The sequence below is a fragment of the Oreochromis niloticus genome, linkage group LG16 (assembly GCF_001858045.2).
Source record: "Oreochromis niloticus isolate F11D_XX linkage group LG16, O_niloticus_UMD_NMBU, whole genome shotgun sequence".
Classification (NCBI taxonomy): Eukaryota; Metazoa; Chordata; class Actinopteri; order Cichliformes; family Cichlidae; genus Oreochromis; species Oreochromis niloticus.
In genome coordinates this window covers 19,999,370-20,022,429 of record NC_031987.2, presented here as the reverse complement: position 1 = coordinate 20,022,429, position 23,060 = coordinate 19,999,370, and the positions used below count along the sequence as shown (strand labels likewise).

Sequence of the window (23,060 nt, the reverse complement as noted above, 5' to 3'; positions counted from 1 at the left end):
ATGTCAAGACTGTGCATGTTCATTTCCATAAAAATTTGCCAAGACTCGATGTTATTACATGCCAGCTTTAAAATGCAACATACCAATTCTGAGTTATGGCAACATTTTCGCCAGCATTCGTTCCGAATAGATTCACATAAAGAAAAAATTAAGTCCCACAGTGCACTGTCGCATACGATTGGCCAATGATTTTCTATAAAAACTTAAAAGACATTCAATTTTATCTGTTTTCATCCACAGGGTGTTGGACTGTAAAAGCACATTTGGCTAGGATGAAGACTCAATATCCCATTTATTATTAACTTTGCTTCCTACCAGGCTACAAAACAGTAAATCAACTGAATGACAACAAGTTCCGCAATCTTCTCTCGAATGACGGGATGGTGCAATTCTAAGTCACGGCAGAAGTGTAAAACAAAGCTAGTGGAGCCAGATGAGTGTATATTCACATGGTTGTATGCACAATGTGCATTAACTCAGCATATGGATTTGATATAATACAAAAATGTCCCAAAATGTTCAGTGCCACCTGTAAAATAAGAAAGAAGTCAAAGAAAAAGGAAGAAAAGACCAGCAATATACGATTTCTATAAAGCATGTTCACTTAAGACCACCATTTACATTCATAGTAGGATTTCGATCATTTGTCAAGTTACAGTGATGCACAAATTTGGTCTTCTGGCATTGTCAGATTTTGTTTAACATACTTCTCAAACAGTATTAAATATGGCTAAGGAGATCTGTTGAGTTTGTTCAAATGGCTTTGATACCACTGCACTGCAGCGTGCTGCATTTAGAAAGCAAGAGCTGATAATAGCGTTTTAATTGTCGAGCTCCGCTCCATCCCATGGAAGACATGCAGGAAAGGTTAATTAGCTCATTAAAAGCCCTCCAAGTGAGTAAAGCCATTTTGCAAATAAGCATTGGGTGACAGAATCCTCCAATTAACAATTACAATGCTGATGATAAAAGCTAAGAAAACAACTCATTCTTAAATATACCTCTTCTTAAAAAGTTTCAGGGTTTTTTTTGCTCCCTAAAATGATTTCAATTCAGTATTCAAATGGCCATATGCTGTACAGTAAATTTTTAAGAACTAACTTTCTTGGTAATCATTCGTCATGTCTGTAATGCCTCCCAGAAATCTCACATCGTGTGACTAACGCGTTAGAAGTATAGGGCAAGTTCACATTCCTCAGTCTTTGTTAAAAAATAATTCTTAGAATTTCATTAATCTTCAAAAGTTTCAAAAATTTCTGCCCTCAAAATTCCCCTAATAGAATTTGCTGGACCGCAGTTTCTTGCTGATTTGCAGTATTAACTTTGGGAAATTACTCACTAAATTTCTCTTGCTCAGACTACTGAGGACTCATTATAGTATTTGCAAATCTTCTGAATATTTTTTTGCACAAAATGAGAACTATGTAATTTTTCCCTTTTGTGTTCCAGCGATCAGCAGGGGCAAGACCATTACACCAACCGATACCTCTTTAGGTGCACAGATATATATCATACTAATGTAACTTGCTGTAAAAGGTTCTTACCATAAACTATAGAAGCCAATGTTGCACAATAACCCCTAAAGCCCACTTAAAAAACAAAGACCTTTTCTTGTGTGCGCATTGCATTTTAACCAGCTTGTAGATTATCTTAATCACAATGAAACAGAAGCAGTCTGACAGGAAATAAGAGGTCTATAAGTTATTTTTGACAGGCAGAAGTATCAAACATGTCATTTCATCTTCCTGACCACTTCATCTCAGCAAACACTTGTGGCTGAATATAATTATTCATCAGCAAGCTTTCTGCTACTTTTAAAAGTAAAGTTCAAAGGGTATATGTGTATAGACAGTAATCACAACAATATCCTTCTATGCCAATCTGTTGCACATACATCAGATTAACGCTTAAAGGGGGACAGGGAAAAAAGTACACTGCTCAAAGTATTGCTCAGAAGATGTTAGCTCATATAATTAAACACTTGGGTAAGTCTAAAAAGAAAAAGTGCAATTTAGAAAATTAAATATATTTACACTGAAGGCCTAGACTGCATTATCAGGCCTAGCTCAGTTTATCAGATGAACTGAAATTTTAACTGCAGTAACAATCAGTTTTCACTGAAACACCACAGGCCCCGATATGGACGCAGTAACAAGAGAAACTGTTTCACTGACTTTAATTCATTCGAGCAGAATTACTAGAGCAAAGTCTTCTGTGTTGTGACATGTAGGATCTGGCTTCATTCATTAAAAAAACGTCAAAAATACATGCATACATATCTGCAAAACAAACTCAGGAGGACATTCTTACCCTCTCTTAGAACCTTGAAACAGTGAAAACATTTTAACATGTTACATTTACAGAAAGGTAAAAAGAGTGAAATAAAATAAAACCCCACACAAAAGGATTAAAAAATGTACATTCTTCCCAAGAATCAGTGAAGCTTTTCCAATCAGTCCACTCAAGCCCATAAACAGTCAGTCCCTGACTTTTTTTTTTCTTTTTTTAGATAATGGTGACACTAGCTGAAGGCTGAGCGCTCTCCTCGTGGGCATGGCTCTTCAGCAGGTCTTTAATGAACTGCTCCAAAGCAGCAAAATAGCCCTGACACTGCCATGTGTCGTTGTGCGTGCCCTCTGGAAAGATAGCCAGGCGTTTAGTCCGTGCAGGAGACAGCTCGTACAGTTGTTTCATCATAACTGGTGGGATGAGCTGATCAGACAGACCAGACACAAACAGCGAAGGCATGCGGCACAGTGCCACCTGTCTGTAGGACAGGAACTTATTCCTATAGCACCACAAGGGGAGCAGGCGCATGGGCAAGAAGGAGAAGAGCGTTGCTGCCATATGGGGGATGCTGAGGAAGGTGTTTTCAACAATAATGGCTGCTACTCTATGAGGGTTTACCGATGCCAATCGAACAGCCACGGCACCTCCTAGTGAGCGACCAAAGAGTACCACCTTCGTTTTGTCTAGATCAGGGCGGGTCATGACATAGTCCAATGTGGCCTCGGCATCAAGGTAGAGCCCATCCTCGCTCGGCTCACCCTCACTTTTTCCATAACCACGGTAGTCCACCAGCACCACGTTAGCTTTTAGATTGACCAACATTAACAGGGCGTTTGGCACCCTGTGACCAATATTACCTGCATTACCATGGAAATAAAGGATCGTAGGGGGAGCAGAAGAAGTGGGGCAGCTTTGATTTCCAGCAGTGACTCCAGGAGATGTGTCCCCTCCTGTGTAACGAAGCAGGATGAGGTTGAGCTTGACACCGTCCTTAGTACGAATATACACATTCTCATGTGGGATTCCTGTTGGCATGGGAACATAAAGGCGAGAGGAGGAAGGCTGGTCAGGAAAATAGAGGAGAACATCCTGAAATTTGTAGAGGATGCCTGCCACAGATGCTAAGATGAGAGCGAGGAGAAAAAATCCTCCATATAGATGGAAGGTGAGGATAAGGGCCAAAAGGGAGACACGACAGGCACCCCAGGACCAGGACACCAGAGTCAGGGTGCAACGCTCCATTGCCCCCCACAGCCTCCACGGCTTCTCCATGGCTACACAAGGGCTGAGTCACAGGACACACACTCTGCAACAAACCAATAAAAACCAAACAAAAACATTAATGAAACAACCAAAAAACACAGGGAACCAAAGATGATTTGGCAGGTAATTGCATCAAATACAGAAGTTCTTGCATCCGCATCAGTATATAATCATGCACAATATCCATAACAGTTATCAGCCTACTTCATTAAAAAATACTGATGCAAAACTGAACATACTGCTCATGTACCAATAATGGGAAGTAATGAAGAAGTGTGATATGTTATCACACCTAATAAAAGAATTAAACACCAGTTAGTGTTCATTAAATTATTGTAGGCATTCATGCAGCTTTGTTCAAAAACCTATTCTGTACAAAACCATTTTTTGAAATCAGACATTCAATTTGATTAAGCATTAAAAGAAAGGTTACAAATAAAAAAGGACAAGTGTCCCTACAACAGCAACCACATATTCCGATATTCCAATCAACATTATGCGTCTCATGCACAAGGCTAAAATACGTATTAACTACAGTCTTTAGCTTTAGAAATAATGAAGCACAAAACATGATAAAAATACATTTTATCACAATTTTATTTCACTATCATAAGTCAAAGCTCGTGGTATTTGGTTAGTTGACATGGAAGGACCTCTATGTATTCTGTCTAAAAACATTCATATACTTAAACCAGGACTGTATCATTTTTATAATAACAGCAATAGTAAAACATCACTGGATAATGTGTTTGACTGCAGTGGGTCTCTTTTCCGTCTCCTGCTATAGCAGCAACCTATAAGAGGAATCAGGTGTGCTCAGCCAACCGAAAGGTGATGGGAACCAAACCCTGGTGAATATACTGGCTTATCAGGTGGCGGTGAGATGTGTGCAGTGCTGAGGTTAGTACGAGAAATTAAGGTAATGCATGCTGAAAAGGAGAAGATGGAAATCTTACGAAGGAAAAAAAAATGTCTCGACCCCACCCACAAGGAAAAGCGTTGACAGCTGCTGTCAGCCTGGTGAAAAGCTCATACGACTGGTCTTAGCAGAGCTTTGGCAGTTGGTATCTAATTTAACTGATCGTCGATCGTTAAGAGCAGCCAGTCGTCACTCAGTATTGTTTTGGCCTGTCAAAAGAAGCTGTCAAATTAGTCACGACTGACACACCATGCTTTGAATTTGCTGGCTATACAAACGAGTTTAACCCCATTAAATGACCACTCGCTGCAGCCGAGTTAGCTGAGTAACTGAAATGCTAACTACTAAGCTGTCCTTACCTTGCTAGTGCTGTTAGCAGTCTTATATGTAGCTTTTTAAGTTAGCCACCTAGCTATCTCGTCAATGTTAGCTACGGAGCCATCTACTTACCCTTCTCTCATTTTCAGCGTCTCAGCTCCACGAAATTTTAGTAAAATACTAACGCACAGGCAACACAGCCACTGTCATTCAACTCTGTATCTACTAACAAGATTATAGTTAAAGCAGCAAGGTAAGTGACAGGCTGTCAGCGACAACACCGGTGACACTAGCTGCACAGCTGGTTAGCATTACTGGTGTAACCTTTTTCAGTTCCGTGTAGAGCTTAGAATAAGAAAATGGGTTCCTGTAAAGCTGCAGTCCTCGCACATCAATATAAACTGCGTTTCAGCGTGACAAAGCACAAAAGTATTTCAAGTGCTAATTTAGGTATCGATCAGATGATACTTAAGGCGTGTAATGCACAGCACGCCGCCGTAGTAAGGACGTGCAGAATATTAAATACGATGTATTGGCCGTGCTCACGCCTCTGCGTGTGCTATTTAATTTTCACCCACCAGGTGTTGCTATTAGATAGAATATACAGCATTCCAGGGCCTAAAAGCAAACTGATTAAAAAATAATTCTTAAGCACATTCAATGACCGATGCAGCGTTGTTACTTGTTTACTTTATGTACATTTTTTATTTTTGTTTTGTTATTGTTATGATTACTACTACTACTAATAATAATAATAACGGTTCTGTATAAGGAAGTCAGAAGTGACAGGGAATAAAGTCATGTATGAGAATAGTGAAATGGTTGTAAGGTGTGTGGTAGGAGTTAAAGTTGAGTTCAGGGTGGGGGGTAGGACATCAGAGCCTGTTCTTGTTTGCCATGGTATTTACAGGTTGACAGATGAGGACAGGCAGGGGTCTCTGTGGACTATGATGTTTGCTGATGACACTGTGATCAGTTATGAGAGTAGGAAACGTCTGGAAGATTACCTGGAGAAGTGGAGGTATCCTTTGAAGATAAGATTAATGAAAGTCAGTAGAATCAAGACAGAATACTTGTGTGTGAATAAGAGGAGATCGCGTAATAGTGATGTTGCAGGGAGCAGTGAAGGTGAACAAGTTCAGATGCCTGGGTTCAAACATCCAAAGCAACATACAGTGCACAAGAGCAGTGAGGAAGAGAATCTAGGCAGGGTAGAGTTGACTGAGACCAATGCTTGGGGTGATTTGTGTCAGAAGAATAGCAGCAAAAGTCAGAGGGAAGGTTTACAAGATGGTAGTGAGGCCTGCTATGACATATAATTTGAAGATAGGAGACAGAGATGGAGATGCTAAAATTTTCATTGGACAGGATGGACAAGATTAGAAATGAGTACATCATAGGGACAGCTTAGATTGAGCATCTGTACAGGAGAGCGATAGTGGATATATTAGACAAAGGATGTTGAAAATGAAGCTGCTAGGCAGGAGGGAAAAGAGGAAGTGAAGGAGGACATGCAGATGGCTGGTGACAGAAGAGGATGTTAGGGATAGATGAGATCGAGGCAGATGATCCACTGTGGTGACCACTAAAGGGAGCAGACAGAAGGTAAAGAAGAAGAAAGAAAAAATATTACTATTGACTGACTTGTTAGATTGAAATAAAATAACCTCATATGCACAAAACGGCACAGTATTGTGACCTGCTATTCATTAATGACACAAAACTGTTGCAGGAAATTATCATTTCTATGCATATTTTAGATGGTGATGGTTACCCACTAACAAGTTACATTCTTTGAAAACATGCTCTCAAAGTTAAAGATAGTTTTAATCTATTCATTTCCCAAGAATGAGTCTCTTATAACTTGAAAATGTATGAGAGCTTACTGCTGTGATCTCAACAGCAGACTATAAAGAACAGTTTTTTATGTGTTGGTGGAGTCAAAACTGACACATCTCAAAGCTTCGAAAAATGGGTCACTTGTAGGTGTGAGAAACATAACACCGCTGTGGCTGCTGAAGGGACTGTCCTTGAAAAAAAATCCCTCAAAGAAAGAACAACTCAACCTTGCTGCCTTAAGTTGCTTTTATTAGTTAAAGCCAACAAAACAACACAAGTTAAAATAACTGAGAGTTTGACTTGGACCTGGATGATGTTGCATGTTGTACGTGCTTGTGAGGGCTATGACTTTCAAATTTCATGGTGATCTATAAAACTAATTAGAAAATACAAACATAGTGGAAATTGTGCTGCAAAGGGGTTTCTAATTTTAATAGTATATGTTAATATTTCCACTCTGAGTTGCCCACTGGTATTGATTAGTTGGTGATACTGAGTGTGACCTTGGAGGAGACAGATTATGTGCAGACCAGCACAGCTGTTGGCTGTTCACCTCTCTCCTTGGGGTTCGTTGATTTGATTCCGTGTTGTCCAAGTCAGCAGCGGCTTCATAAGCTATGCAAATCTTCTCACAAAAGAATACACCAAAAATACAGTCAGCACATGAAAGCTCATTGTCGATTACAGTGTATTAATTATTGCTGGAGTAAAAGGTGCTGACACAAGTATTTGCTGAAACTTTAAAGTCGCATCGTGGAGGCTGGTGAGGAGAGGTTTGCCATGCACTACTTTGGAGAAAATGGTTGTGAAGTAGTGTCCACATGCTGTGTAACTGCCCATGACCTGTTCTGCAAGTCAGCAGTTTTTTGAATTTATGGATTGATTAGTTGGTTTGTTGCTGTAGTGTTATTTATGTCATAACAAAGAGCAACATATAAGAATGAAAAAGATTTGTGTTTAGTTTTTTTTTTAATTTCATTTTTTCCTTAGTAAAATGCTGTGCTCATTTTTAAATCAGGATTTACAAAGGAAAGTGCTGTTTGAACTGAATCATCCAGACTTACAAATGAGGAACTGTTTTTTTTCTCCAGCTTGAACAGATTGACTTTAAGATTATGACCATGTTCAAACTCCATTCATTATTCAGACTGAATAATAAAAAGGGAAATCTACTATACCCGAATCTAACTAGTGTAGTAGCCATGTCATTGGCAGTGACCCTACCTGCTAGAGGTGCTTATTGTATCTATGCAGCAGAATGCATAGTGGATGAGTGCACGCACACACACACACACACACACACACACACACACACACACACACACACACACACACACACACACACACACACACACACACACAAATGCACGCACACACGCACGTACACACCTACACCTTGTCTCTTTAGGTGATGGTGAGTGCTGCATTCAGCCTATAAGAGACTGACAGCTGGCAGCTTCACTCCCTCTTACCTATGACTCAATTACCTTTGACATGTCAGTCAAAACATCTACTACACACACACTCGCTCACTCTCTCTTACTCTGCAGCGCTCGTATCCCACGACTCAATTACTTGAAATATAGCACTCTAAACAGCTGGAGGGCCCAAGCTCAATAACTCGCAGTCAGAGCTGTAAGAAGGACGAAGCAAAACTGTGGCGACCCAGCTGGGAATATCATATCATCAAGCCAAGGGGACATGCTTATCATTCACCTCACACCATGCACCATGTGGCCTTCTAGAGCCTCCAGAACCGTAGAATACGTTTCTACAAGGGACCCGTGGTTCCCATTGATAAAATAAAAAACAATAATACAACTTCCACAGCAGATGTCAAGCCATTTAAGCGCAGGGATATTTAGTCAGTCAGCAACTTTTTTTTCACTGGACACCAGGTTTTTAACTTTTTACGTATAAGAGTTGCCATCATTGTCTTTGTGCCATGCTGCATTTGGACATAGTTTGGCTTGTTCCATACTAACATGCAACACCTCTTTGATTTGTTGATTTCTCAGCATGCCATGCATAGAATGATAGATGGTTGTGTCCATGGCTACAATGTAAAAGTGTCACCTTGGAGACAGAGTATTCCTTTGAGTCATAATAGCAAGTCTTTATTTTACACACAATACATGCACACACACGCACACACACACTTGTGCGCCCAATTCTTGTTTTCTTTTGAAGTCATTAAGTCGTTCCACCCTGGAAAAACAACAGTTCAAAGAAATCATTAAAAGCCCCAAATTACTGTGACACATGAATGTATGCAAACTTCTGATCACAACTGTATATAATTAAGAACACATGAGGTACTGTAGTGCTTATTGCTTTACTGTCAGGCACTAAACAAGATTCAGTGAGACTGTACATTATACAGTTTTATGCTACAGTGACATGAAATAGAGCAGGCTGCTTGGCATTGTGGGCATGCAGCAAAGAGTGCCCTATACACTATGCCTGCCAGAAGTAAATTGGGTGGAAATTGCAGTATGTCTCAGGCAGCAATTAGGAGGCCTCCTGTGGCAAGGAGGTAGACTTTTAATAAAGGCTACATTTCCCTCATTTCCCATGCAAATAAACCTTCTGTCACACCTATGATGATATCAATCATTCTAATTAACCTGCTGATATAAGTTTGTGTGTGCATTTGTTTATGTGTGTGTGTGTGTGTGTGTGTGTGTGTGCGCGCTTAAGTACAGGCAGTGGTGATGAGCTGAGTTTAAAACAGCAGCATGTAGTGAAGTAATAAAGGAGTAACCACAATATTGTGGGTAATTACATGGTAATGGGACATGATTTACTAATTGATGTGGCTTTAAGTGTGATCGGTGGGGTTTTGTGCAATGAATTTCACACTTTTTATTCCTCACTCTCTGACTATGACAAGTGAGGCATGAAGGAAAAGTGGTCACCATTTTTACAAAAAAAGGGAAAGTAGTCACAATTTTCCCTAAAAGCTAAAAAAGCCCCCTATCAAGATCTTTAGAGTGAGAATGATGTTATCTAAGCCATCATCCCTCTTCTGGTCTTTGCCTAACCTCCTCTGATGGTAGAAAAAGATAATTAGCACATTTGGCCATTGTGCCAAAAATAAAAATGAAAAGATGACTTTGAGAGAACACGTTCTTCAGCTCTCAAGACACTTGAAAACCCTCTTCAGTTGTAACATTACTTGCTACAGTTTCTAAATCAAGCTGCCTTAAAAGTAGTTCAACGCATACAAGTATATTTTTTTCCACATTTATTAGAGCGAAATGAAAACTGCACCTTTTGTAATTTACTGTGTTTTTAAAAAAATTGAACTTAAAGTTATTGCAGCATTAAATAATGCTTTAAATTTTTTGATCTGCTGTCTTGATGAGACCAAATAAGAAGATTGATGCCACTTTAATGGCTGTTTATTTAGCAGGAAACTGAAGTCAGGAGTCGTGGATGCAATTTAACTAATTTAGCAAAAGCAGGAAGGGGCAAAAGCTGGCTTGGCTGTATCCAAAAATATGTCTACTAGCACTATAACTAAGACCTTTGTGGGTTAGTGAGCTCTAAAGTACTAGTCTTTGAGCAAAATTATAGGGTTGAAGTTGCCCCTTGCTTCAAGTCTTTGTGCTAAGTTAATCACAAAAGTTGTGAGAATGCTCTTGACCTTCTTGGTTAAGTCATAGTAAGAAAGCAATCGTAGTTCATTAAAATAAAAATAAATAAATAAATAAACAATTCCTTTAAGGTAATAACTACAGTCATTAAAAAGAGAGCATTTCAATCATGTGGAGGTCTGCACTTGGACTCGAGCACCAACTTGATTCTTTTCTTTTTCAGCCATTCTGTTGTTGAATCGCTGCTGTGCTTGGAGTCATTGTCCTGTTGGATGACCCAGATTTGGTCAGATGGCTTCACGTTTGACTCTAGAATACTTTGGTATACAGATGAGTTTGATTCATTGACTGCAAAGTGCCAATGTCCTGTGTAAAACAAGCACAAATCATCACTCCTCCACCACTGTGCTGAGAGTTGGTATGGGGTATTTGTCCTGATATGCTGTGTTTGCTTTTTGGCAAACATGCCATGTAGCTCCACTTTGGTCTCATCTGTCTAAAGCACATTGTTTTCATTCGTTTAGATGCAGCTTTTCAAACCTAAATCATGCTGTCATGTTTTTTTTAATTTAAAGAGAAGAGTCTTTTTTCTTTTTTTTTTTACTGGCAACCCTTTGAGACAAGCTGTTCAGTCTTGAACTTTAACATTTAATGTGTTGAAGTACTAGATGAGGCCTGTAGTGTCTGAGACATATTATTTTTTTCTGAGCATTGCAGATTCTGGCCTTAGGATGAATTAACTGAAACCGACAGTCCTGGGAAAATTTGCAACTCTCTAAATGTTTTCTACTTGTGAATAAACTCTCACTGTAGAATGACAGACTTCATATTGTTTGGAAATGCAATTATAACCCTTGATGGGAAGCTTGATGGGCAGCAGCAATTGCTTTAAGATCATTGCAAATGACTTACCACCTTGGCATTGTCTTAACACACACCTGGTTGCTCCAAACTGCAAAACTTCTACTTTCACAGAGGTACTTACACTTGCTGAGGATCAATTCATCAAGTAAATGTATTTCTTTTGGAATCAGTGAGGGTGTACTTTATTTTTCATCCACAGTTTTTGCATTCTAGCTCAATTTTGATAAAATAATGCCACAGTCTAATGTGCTATGTGTTGTTCATTTGGAGTTTTTACCTAATTTTCAGAACTGCAACAGACATTTAAAAAAGAATTATGTCTTTATATGAAAAACATTACAATTTACCTTACAGCAGTAATGATTGTGGTCATTACTGTTAATATGAATCCTAATTACAGTTACTTAAGAGATATCTTGAGCATAGAAATCATTACACTGGGAAAAACCAAGAATGATTCTGTGTGAAGGGCATTCTCTCTGTGAAGGAAGTGCAACCATGAAATAGTGTCAGGAGCAAGGCCATTTTAAAAAAAGTGCAATATGAAGGGCATGCTGTAATTACAATGTGTTCGATTTAGCCTGTGGAGACTTCAGCCTCTGCTGAGAACCCACTGTCCTTGAAAATGTAGCTACATTGTCTGAGTGAAGTCAAGAGGTTTTTAAAGGTGAGGTAAACTGTAAAAATGTTAGTGTGCATGGGGTCTTGTTGGTAACCACTATCTACTTAAAGACTAAATTCACTTGAGAGAAAGCTCTGTAACTTCAGGAGGAGCAGTCAGACCAGTAATAAGTGATTGGTTGAGTTGTTTTGGGAGAACATTCCCGACTAAGCTGATACCAGAGGACATGTAGAGTCTGGTCGCCAGTAGAAACAGACAGGGTTGTGGTCCAGATTAAAGGTTACTGTTTTATCCTGTGGGGATGGAAAGGCCATCTTTCATTTCTCATTTCTCATTTAATAAGTGTGTGTTTGTGTGTGTATGTTTGTGCAAAATGAAACAAAGCAGATAATGATGCTCTCTTTTAAACATTCCCTTCGGTGTGTCAGTTTGGGGAACACTCTCTCACACACTTTGTCCACAGAAGCCTCTATATTATTAATCCAGCCATCACTGGCTGCCAGCATGATGCCTGCTTCAAGGAGGGGCCACCTTCCTCCCTATAGAAGGGTGTGACGCAGCATCACCGATCATTCATATTCCTCTTCTTGCTTCTTAGAAGCCTTGGGTCTTCTGACTGCTAATGTGAGTGCTAGCTTAAGCAGGTTGGAGACTGTTAGCTTCCACCACTCACCTAGCATAACAGCTAGCTGACCAAGCTAACTGTCTTAGTTGCACACAGTCACCAAGCCAAGTAGCACAAGCGCTAGCCACCATACTAGCCACCAAAGCTATCAACTGCGAAGCTGTGATATCTGATTCACTCAAGGCTAATAAGGAGTTACTCAGCAAATCCTCTGAGCGAGGTTGGAACATCTCGTTTTGGACGAAGATGAGGACGTCCCCCCCCCCCGTTCAAAATTTTGCAACACATTACACCAACTGAGATAAACCGGCACACAGCCCCGCAGCATGGAGCTGTTTGACATTGCAAAACAGGCAGCTGAAAAGCTGGCAATCCCATGACCCATGGTGACAACTGAGGCCTCCACCTCACAATATGAGGGTACAAAGATCCCCTCAGCAAAGCACACTACTAAACAGGTACTGCCACTTTTCCCCAAATGCCTGGATGAGGTCACACACTGCTGGGCAAAGCAATTATCATCACGCAGCCCTGTGCAGGGAGCAGTGGCGTTTAGTAGATACCTTTCTCCTTTATTTCAGCACAGCTCCAGGACCAGCCAGGTGAGAACTCCAATGCTAGTGAGCTGTGGGAAGAGTTGGGTTTTGTTATGAACCAGTGTCTCCACATAGTGTCAGATACCTGAATTTGTAGGAGCTCTTGGGGGAAAAAGCATGACACCCTGCCTTCCTGGGAAGACCCAGGCTCTGCCCTCACCTCCACCCAGTCGTTGCACGTTTGCCCAAGTCACAGGCTATTAAATCTCGGTGTGTCGAGATTTAAAATCCCTTGCCACCCAGCTCCACAGATTGCAGCCCAGGGTTTGGAGAACCCTAGGAAGCACGTCCCACCTGCTGCTGCGCAGGGTGCCACACCAGCAGCCAAGCAGTTGGATCACAAGAAGAGGACGCAGACATTAGATATTACAGCGCGCATTCCAATAAAGAGATGATGAGACACTGTACAAGTGAGTCAAGCGTGTCACAGTGTCATGATTTATGTTTTAGGGCAGACTGTATGAGTACCTAGTTCTGCCGTTTGGTCTCTCACTGAGCCCAACCACCCGTTCCAACATGGGATTTATCCCTGGTGCTGGGAGCAGTTTCACACCCACCATTTGAGCCACTAAGCCAAGTGGAAATAAAAATCCTGTCTTTGAAGACGGCATTGCTGCTGGCTCTTGCGTCTACGTCACTGATATTCATACCCTATCAGTTGTGCTCAAAAATCCTTGACTGCACTTCCAATGCACCCCACTGGAGCTAGACGCTATTTGGCCCCCTCCTTTCTCCTCCCGTGAACAGGAATGCTTACATGCTCTCGGTCCAGTTAGGGCTTTAAGTACCTGTATTGAGAGAACAGAGGCTTTCAGGAGGTCTGATCAGCTGTTTGTTTTCTGGGCTAAAACACATGTTGGCAAGCCTGTTGGCAAGCCTGTTAGCAAGCAACGCATTTCCCACTGGATTGTGGAAGCAATCCAATTGGCTTATTCCAGCATGGGTCTGTACCCCCTGGGGGGCTTTGTGCTCATTCTACTAGTAACCCTTTGGGCCAGGCCTTTAGGGGTGCCTCTATAGAGGAGATATGTGCAGCAGCAAACAGGGCTTCACCTTTGACCTTTGCAAGGTTCTACAGATTGGATCTCACCTCACCACCTCTAGCCCACATAGTTTAAGTGTGGGTCCTGACCTCCTAAGAGCACAGGAAGTCTGCATATCCCCATAGTGACACACTGAAGCAACTGTTTGAAAGAGAACTCGAGGTTATCTATTTCATAACCCCTGTTCTCTGAAAACATGAGTGAGGCATCTCACCAGATCACCCTCCTTGCACAAAGTGAGTAAAAGGTGAGCTTATGTTGAAAGATAGTGACGCTGCATTACACCCTTTTATAAGGGGGGAGGATGGCTGCTCCTTGACACAGGTGTCATGACTGCCAGCCAATGGTGTCTGGAGTAATGATATAGAGCAGTGGTTCCCAAACTTTTTTTGCTAGGCTCCCCTTTGTTTTACAAGAAAATCTTCGCACCCTGCTCTTTTGCCTTTTTTCATGTCACGCTGTGCCCCACGTTTTTGTTTACATGAGATGAATTTCTACAATGGCAGATAGAGACAAAATACTGTTACTGTTAGTCTGACTATCTGCAGTTTTTACATGCTTACATATACACACGCAGTAACTGTCCCTCATTTAGAAAGGCAGAGGCGACATGGTGTAATTATTTTACGTGTAGTTGTTTTTTTTCCTGTGTAATAATATTCAGCGTTGCTATCAATACATTTTTCAAAAAATGCTTCTCTGTGCAAAATGGGTTGAAAAACATAAACAACTGTGGGATACTGTTTGTCTGTGATTTGAACAGAGGGAACAAATTGTGGCAGGATCAGCCTGATATTATTTGTATCCCATTGTAACTTTACTGTACAAAGAGCTAACATCTCCAAAATGTCAGGAGTAGTTAATCATTATAAGAAGCGTTTGTGAACTAAAAATCCAGAATGTGGGATACTGTTTGTGGGTGATTTGGACAGCCCAGCGCGTAGTCCCGATGCCGGGGGAAACGAATTCTGTCGGAGATACCTACATTGGCACTTGTGCAGGTGAAGCCAAAGGCAAGATATGCTTCGTCATATTTTCTAGTATTTGGCTTGGAAGGAAGTTGGTTTGGACACATGTTTGGCGATGGCTCTTCTTGTGGACTTATGATACGTCATCAGTCGCAGACCAGGTACAGTTCCAAATCAAAGTGCGCATCAAGCCAAGTACACCCAAAATTCCCGGATGTGTTCTCGCTCCTCCCCTTTTATCGAGCATGCATCGGTGGTGACTTGTGTGGACTTGGTGAAGCCAAATATCCCAGAACGCATTTCGCCCAAAACTCAAATGCAGCAATGGCAGAGGGGAGTGGCTAAAAAGTTTGAAATATTACTCTTTCTGGGTCACGAAATACACTTTTAAGATATTTTCAGGCGAGAATGTAGCTGTGTAAACTTCAAATATCAGCTCGATTTATCAAGACATCACATATTTGCAAAAGTCCTCTGATGTTTTAGGAGACATCTGTTACCCTCCAGCTCGATAGCAGACTGGGAAGTCAAGGCTCACGAGAGCCGGCGAGGACAGCGGACTCACGGCACATCGTTTTCAAACCCCCCGCGGTCTTTCACTACTCAGGTTAATTATGATATATAAGTCACTTAGTGTTTTATACTGGACTGTTTAATATTGAAGTTTTACTTGGAGAGCTGTCAGCATATTTTGAATTTCACCTGTCATATCCCCTGATGTAAAATGTTCTGTTCTTATTTAAACAGCTGACTCTGATTTAAATCTAACATTAAAAATATTTAAATTCAGGAGGAAACACTTTCACCAGGAGCAAAAACAGCATGTTAATACATGGAGATCCTGAAGGCTGCTCCAAAAATGATCAGATTGTATTTGAAATATTTGTTCAATTCTCTTCCCAAACCCAGCTGTCTATTGTAAGTTTTGACTGTCTACTAAAACAAAAATAAAAGCGTTCTAACATCTCACCTGTTAGGCATACATGTATACTATTTTTATTAATACAGAGATTAAGCTTGTGTTTCAGTCATGCAGTGATTGTGCTTAACTGTATGAAGCTTATTAAACATTATGAAACAGATGATACATAAAAGCAAATTTTGCCAAAGTGCTTAAGATACTTTTTAAAATTATCTTGTTTTTCTTAAAAATCGTGTGTAATTTCCATTGCAAATATTAATCACAGTCAAATTAAGAGGGGACGGCAGTAAAAACTCCAAAACGCAGATGCCATCAAGTACACTGCCGCTCCAATTGTAGAATGATCATGCTGCGTTCTCACGTTCTTGGGAAGTCCGGACTTGCATACTTGAGAATTGAGAAATGGCCCGTGTCTCTGTGCATGTCTCATGTTTTATTTTGACAGTCTCGTGTCCCATGTTAGTGTATTCAGTTTTGCTTCCTCTTTGTCTCGTTATGTCAGATTAGTCCCAGCTGTGTTTCCACCTGTTCCCCATCCTCTCGTTATCCTGCGTGTGTATTTAAGTCTTCAGTCTTCCCCTGTTTGTTGTCATGTTCTCCATGTTGTGTGGCATGTATAAGTTCCAGGGGCCATGTTCAAGTCTCATCCAGTTAATAATGACCAGTCAGGAGTTTCAGTTCTAGCTTTTGTTTGGTTTGTTTCTTTAGTATTCATGTATTTTTTTTTTTTTTTTTTAGTTCACTAACCTAGCCTGCCACACAGCTTACCATGACATACAGGCTTCTGAGGGCAACGCCGAGAGAGCATTCCTACATGATTGAGAGACCTCACTCATGTTATCCGAGAATGGGGGTTACGGAGAGTAACCTCAAGTTACAGTTATATGAATATTGACTTAAAGTGCAGACTCTCAGCTTTAATTCTAGAGGTTAGCCAAAGATATTCCATTTATTGTTGATAAGTCTAAGATCCTCACAGCATCCTTTCCATAGTAAAGGAAAGTCATCTGTATCTATCCAAGTGTTTGTCATATACATGGTATCCTGTTGAGACCAATAAGCTGCTTCTAAGTTGACCACTAGGCATCTGCTCTTCCTCTTCTTCTGACCCTTGATCTTTGAATACTAAAAACAGTGAATAATCATGAAACCATCAGAATGTTCAGGGGGGTGTCTTATTACAGAAGTGTACAAGAGATTTAATTAAAAAAAAAATTAATCTGATGTGGTGACTTGGCCTAAAAATTCCCCAGATCACAGATTCCAGTGTAACTGTGGGATGTTCTGGAGAAATAAGTCTGATCCATGGAGGCACCACCTCACAACTTACAGGACTTAAAGGATCTGTTGCTAATATCTTGGTGCCAGATACTTTACACTCAGGGGTCTAGTGCAGTCCATGTGTCGATGGGTCAGGGTTGTTTTGGCAGCAAAGAGGGACCAACACAATATTAGGCAGGTGGTCATAATTTTATGCTAGATTATTGTATATAATATATATAAAACTGTCCAAAAACATACAGTATACCCCTCACTACATTTATTCACACAGCAATAAGAGCTTTGAACTGGTACATGCATATGGACTGCAGCACAATGAAGGCTGTGTTCACACTATAATTTACTAAAGTACAGCATTGCCTTCAAAGTAACGTTTTATTTGATGCAAGTGGAGTAGGAAGGTACTTATTCATCAGTGTGTGGTAGAGCAGGTCATGCTCTAAATGAATCCCGCTGCACTGTGTTGCAAATAAAGACTAATAGCCCAGTTGGGGGCAAATAAGTCTACTAACACCAAACATGCCTTCTTAGTCACTACAGGCTTAACAATAAGGCATCCACTTAAAACCTTGCAGCAAACTCACTGGACAGTCTGACTGGCTTTGATGGAAAGTAAATGAAATGGGAGTAACTTGAGTAGACAATGTGATTTTCAGAAGGTGAAATACTTAATTATACACAGTCAATCTTTGACGTTGAAAAGGTTGCAAGAAGGTTGAGTGAGGAAGGGCAAAAGTAAGCAAGGGTGACTGAAAGTGGGAAGCCACAATCATGCTCATGCAAAGACCGTATGCACCAAGCATCCTATAGCTCTCCTTTTTTCAGTTATATGAAGATCTATATAGTAAGCCTATCCAGTATCTTTAGTTTGGGCAACCTTGTGATACAATGATAAGAGTTTTAGCTGTGAATCTAAACAATATCACATTGCCTTCCCTCCTCACCTTGCCCTTTTATTTTCACAGCTGTTGGTCTTAAAACTACCTTCCACCCACACTCATCTCTCGTGCTCTCTCTCTCCCACACACACACACACACACACACACACACACACACACACACACACACATAAACATAGACCCATGTACACACTCCCAGGCACTTCCCCTCCTCACCCCTGGGGCCAACACAATAAGAGCTTAATGAAAAGGTACTTTACACTGGCATCTGTGCACTGGGGATATAGCTTTGAATGTCACTGTTAATGGGAGGAATTAATAGAGAGCAGACTGTTCTGTATCTGTATGTGAAGATGTGCATCCCGATGACAGCATATAATACTTGGTCAAATGCTCTTTTTTTATATACTGTGCTAGTTCACCAACAAGCAGTGTATAGCTGCAGTTCATCCAGCTGATTTATGGTCCCCAGCACTCAGCTCAGTGGACCCTGGCTTGATTACAGTGTATCACTGCAGCTCCAGCCATGACCCCCCTGTGACCCAATAAATTAGCCCCACTGTATGAAGGAAACTCAGATGATACCGATCTACCTGAGCTGATTGATTTAACTACAGATATAATTTCAGCATATCAGGTATGCTACCCTGCTCTTTTCCTTCAAATCGAACATCTCGGTGGTGCAATCCATCACCGTTCCAGTGAGCCTAGAGGACCAGATGAAGATGATTGATGTTCTTTCATACGTCACCACTGAGAGACTCTGTTTAATGGTTACTGTAATGGTTCACATGCTTGACAGAAAGGTGTAGAAAAATGTAGGCAGATCATGTTGCTGCTCTCTTATAACCTTAGCGGTAGTGCTAGAAAAGTAGCAACATTCTTAACTCTGGTTTTATATTGAAACAGGGTGGACCAAACCAGTGCAGAATTTATCATTTTTGACCTTTTCTTGATCTTTACTCTGTCTGTGGCAGATATTTACAGAGTGTCACGGAGAGAAGCATGACTGATGGAGGGAGAGGAATAAGTGTTGTAGAGAGAAGAGAATTTTTTTGTACAAAACTTTGCTGTTGTTGAGATGGCTAGCTTCTTCCACAACAAATGCGCTTTTAAGGAGCAGTTTGCAGAGCTGCAAATGGGCCACTAACATAATTTACAGTGACATAATCATTGTGTTTACCGTCACCCCGGGCTAAATGAGTTTACAGTGATGCATGTTTAAAAAAAAAAAAAAAGACTTGTGAACTGCCACTAATGGTGGCATTCTTTCATGACTGTCTCACTTAGGCTTAGATTTTAGATTGCCAGGAGAAGCACAGATGTGTGCAGTGATCAGAAGTAGAGCAAGCCACCACAGGGGGAGAGGGAGAGAATCGCACGTGACTGGTAGACTGCAGAGTATGTCTGCAAAGTCATCTGAGGTCGGTCAGTCTGTGTGATGAGATAAATGACGCAGAGTTAGGGCCCAGGCTGAGTACAACACAGTGACGCACAGGCCAAAGGTTTGCGCTTTGCATAGCAGAACAGATAACAATTGAACCTTGGCTCTGTTTACAGACAAGAAAGCCACACAGAGAGTTTCAAGTGAGAAAGAAAAACTGGATTTATGTCACTGCATTAAGCTACACAATTAGGCTCCAGCACTGGCGGAGCTTCCACCTGGAGTCTGTAAGTGATAGAAATGGCTTCTTGTGTATCCCATACACATTTCTCGAGTCAGTGGAATCTGTTCAGATAAAAAATTGGGGTAAAAGTTGTGCCTCTGACAAAGCCATTACTCCAACCTTCTTCTAAGAATAACGTGAACACTGCGAGTTGCAAATATTTTGGGATTGGTTTTGGTCTAGTTTATGCAATAATGATGGTGTAGCTCGGGTGGCTACAGCTCAAGACGTAGAGCAGGTTGGTGGTTCAATTACTGGCTCCTCCAGACTCCGTTGTGCATACCTGATTACCCTCGAGCAAGACACTGTGATGTGTTCATTAGAGTACAAATGTGAAATAGAAAGCATTTAAGCATATAAGAAAGTTCTTGTGTGAATGAGGCATGTTGTGTATAGTTCTTTGAGCATTCAAGTAGAGTAGAAAAGTGCTGCATAAGAAACTGTTCATTTACAATAAATGTTGGCTTAAGGAAACATTACATTTGGCTGGTGAACATGCTTGTAATTGTCTAAAGATTAAAAATAAGTGAAAGGAGCGTGGATTTCTTCACAATCCTTTGAATGCTTTATATTTAAATCTGGACCAAAGTGGTGCATTTAATAACTAACAATCTGAGTGCCTAATACCAGATTCTAGCACAGCTAAAAATAATACCAGAAACGGGTTAAGTACCAAGTGAGAAGCAATAAGATTGCCAAAATGATGAAATAGCACTTTAAAAACAAACAAACAAACAATATATATATATATATATATATATATATATATATATATATGTTTTTGCAGATGCACTGTTGCTGATTTCAGCATTTTTCACTGCAGATCATCTTGGAAATTGCAGTGGTGGCTTTAGTGGGACCAGTGAGACCACAGTGGCAGTGGCTGCTTGGTGATGTTCTGAGGCTCAGCACAGTAAATACTCCAAAACAGAAGAGAGTGGAGGAAAGGGAAAGAGAGATGAAGCTGGGGGATTGCAGTAGAGCGAAAACTGGCCTTCCTCCAGATCCATCCAAAGTGCAATCTGGGTAGCTGTATGCTTATTCTGTGAACATACAACTCCTACAGGATGAGAGGTGACTGGATCTTGCCACTGGATGCTACACATCATCCATGTTAGCCAGGATTTGACTTCACTCCCAGTTCTTCAAAGGCTGAAATACGCATTTCCCCCCCTACTTTCCTGTTGGATCTAGGGGCAGACATATTCCTTTCATCAGAAGGTGCTTTTCTCTGACAGCACAGATTAGTGAGAGGCAAAAGCATTTTGAAATGCAAGGCTCATTTCATTGCTCACACACTGAGTCTTTATAATGCTTTGCATTAATAAATGGTTCATCCAAGGTCTTCTAGCTGTCGTCCTATTAAATTCAGCATATAAAAAATGTATGTAAGCTCACGTCACACAAGGTATACTGAATTCAAATGATGCCAGCAGCTCTGTGCAGGTGCAGAAAGACAGCCACTTCACATTTGTTTGATCTCTATTAAGAAAGTTTAAATTAAAGTGAAGGGAGAAGACTAGCAAGCAAGGACTGATGGGAGACACGGAGATGAAATTAGTTACTTTACTTCATGCTCAGGTTGCTTATGACATTAGGGGTACTTGGTGACATAAACACTCTGGGCTTGGCCTCATCTTTCTCAGCTGGAGTGTGGAGCCTCACCGTGGGATTTGGAGTTCCTGTAAACCCTGCCTTCTGTTGTTTACACTTAGGCTAAAGCTGATGTTTCAGGGAGCCATTCTGCCCACCTGGAGATCTCCTCAGAAATCTGTAGGCTGTGTATCTGTGTATTATCGAAACACAGCAAACGTACTTGCTTTGCTTAATCATTATTTTCTTTAAGTCAAATTTCAAGCCAAATTTTAAAATGTGACTATGGTGATCCCCTGTGAAATAGTCACTGTCAAATCTATATCCAAGTAGGAACACTGTAAGGCTTTTCTTTGAACTTATATCAGTAGGCTGACCTGCTCACAACAATAATACATGACATTAAGCAAATACAGTATATTTATGACATATTCATGCTCTTAGTTAAGCATGGTAAGCACAGACTGTATATAAAAGATGTACATTTTTACATATAGCAAAGCCAACACAGAGGCCATCAGGAGATAATAGGTATGATTATGGAAAGCCTTCCAGTCCTATGGATGTCTATGGGAAAATGGGACCTCTGTAAGCTCACATCACAGAAGATAAACACTGAGTTAACAGGCTTAGTCACTCATTTCAGGTCAAACTAAATAACATGTAAAGTCCATTTTGCTCATTTTGGTCATTCTAAGTGTCACTAAACAGGACTATCCAGGAGATGTTCACTGGTTAACAATTTGTTACTGATAAATTATTAGCAAGTGATTCGTCACCACACTCAGTTTCAAAACATCAAGCTGGTGAGGACCTCTTAGCCTTTACTGATGTGACACTGCCACACCTATGAGATTTAGCAGCAGACGGGCATGCTACCTTCCACAGGCAACCGTGGGTACAAGATTTTCACTATTTCCAGGATGGATGTAAACAGACAGTAAGAGATCTTTTACAAAACAGAGCACATACAGAGAGAGCTCACATTGACTTTTATAAATAATAAACTGATGCATTGCTTGCCCCGCTTCTCCTCACTGCATGCCCATGGTTTATAGTTTGTGCACTGGCTTCTTGAAGCATTTCAAGCCTTCAACTATTATGACTGTTGACATCACCTAAGTGCCTATGTTTGTACAAAAGGAAGACTGCTAAGTTATTGGGTAAAGTGTTCAATCGTGTTTGGAAAGGTACTTTCATAGACTTTAAGCGTAGATCACAGAGACAGCTGTTAATTAGTGTTAATAACAATGCAATAAAATATAAAGATTTTTCTTTTTCTTTGGCGGCAGGCTGTAAAAAGGTTTCTCTTCTGCTCTGAAGTTAGGCATTTCAAAATTGGAGCATATGGTTGCTGACTCACTTTTGGATTAAGCTGTAAATGGCTATTCAAGAAACAGCACTGCACTTCTGCAGGGCCTTCATTTTTCAGTCCAGTAGATTGCGGCAATGTTAGCATAGCAACATTTGGTAAAAAGAAATATCAGCAAAGTAAATCTGAGGCTGATGTAAATGTTATTAGTTTTCCTAGAATTGCATCATAAAACCAAAGTAATGGGCAAATTTGAGCTTATGATTAGATTAATAGATTAGATTACTATAAAAAGAGTAGTCTGATCATAACCATAGTTAGTCTTAATTATCGGTGAATCATAATCCATCCAGTTTTTATTGACTTACTGCAGTATTTGTCTTGATGGCAAAGTTACTCTGGCAGACTGACTTCATGCTTTTCTTGCAGAAAAGAGGCTAG

At 40.6% G+C, this 23,060-nt stretch overlaps 1 protein-coding gene and 1 long non-coding RNA gene across 3 annotated transcripts; one reads left to right on the top strand and one right to left on the bottom strand.

Moving 5' to 3' along the window:
* Positions 1 to 186: 186 nt before the first annotated feature.
* Positions 187 to 5,299, bottom strand: abhd13 (abhydrolase domain containing 13). 2 transcript variants are annotated; one of them, XM_013276204.3, is made up of 3 exons: positions 4,922 to 5,299; positions 4,509 to 4,680; positions 187 to 3,595 (listed from the first exon to the last, which is right to left on the bottom strand). In XM_013276204.3, exon 3 carries the CDS (start codon positions 3,559 to 3,561, stop codon positions 2,506 to 2,508), a length of 1,056 nt encoding a protein of 351 aa, XP_013131658.1. In that variant the 5' UTR covers positions 3,562 to 3,595; positions 4,509 to 4,680; positions 4,922 to 5,299; the 3' UTR covers positions 187 to 2,505. The 2 variants fall into 2 exon arrangements, with proteins under 2 accessions (XP_013131658.1, XP_003452941.1); XM_003452893.5 differs by lacking the exon at positions 4,509 to 4,680 and having other exon boundaries at positions 4,922 to 5,296.
* A 13,403-nt stretch (positions 5,300 to 18,702) lies between these two features.
* Positions 18,703 to 22,516, top strand: LOC112844130 (uncharacterized). The gene is made up of 2 exons (XR_003216731.1): positions 18,703 to 19,718; positions 20,538 to 22,516. It is a non-coding gene; the product is annotated as an uncharacterized LOC112844130 (long non-coding RNA).
* Positions 22,517 to 23,060: the final 544 nt, after the last annotated feature.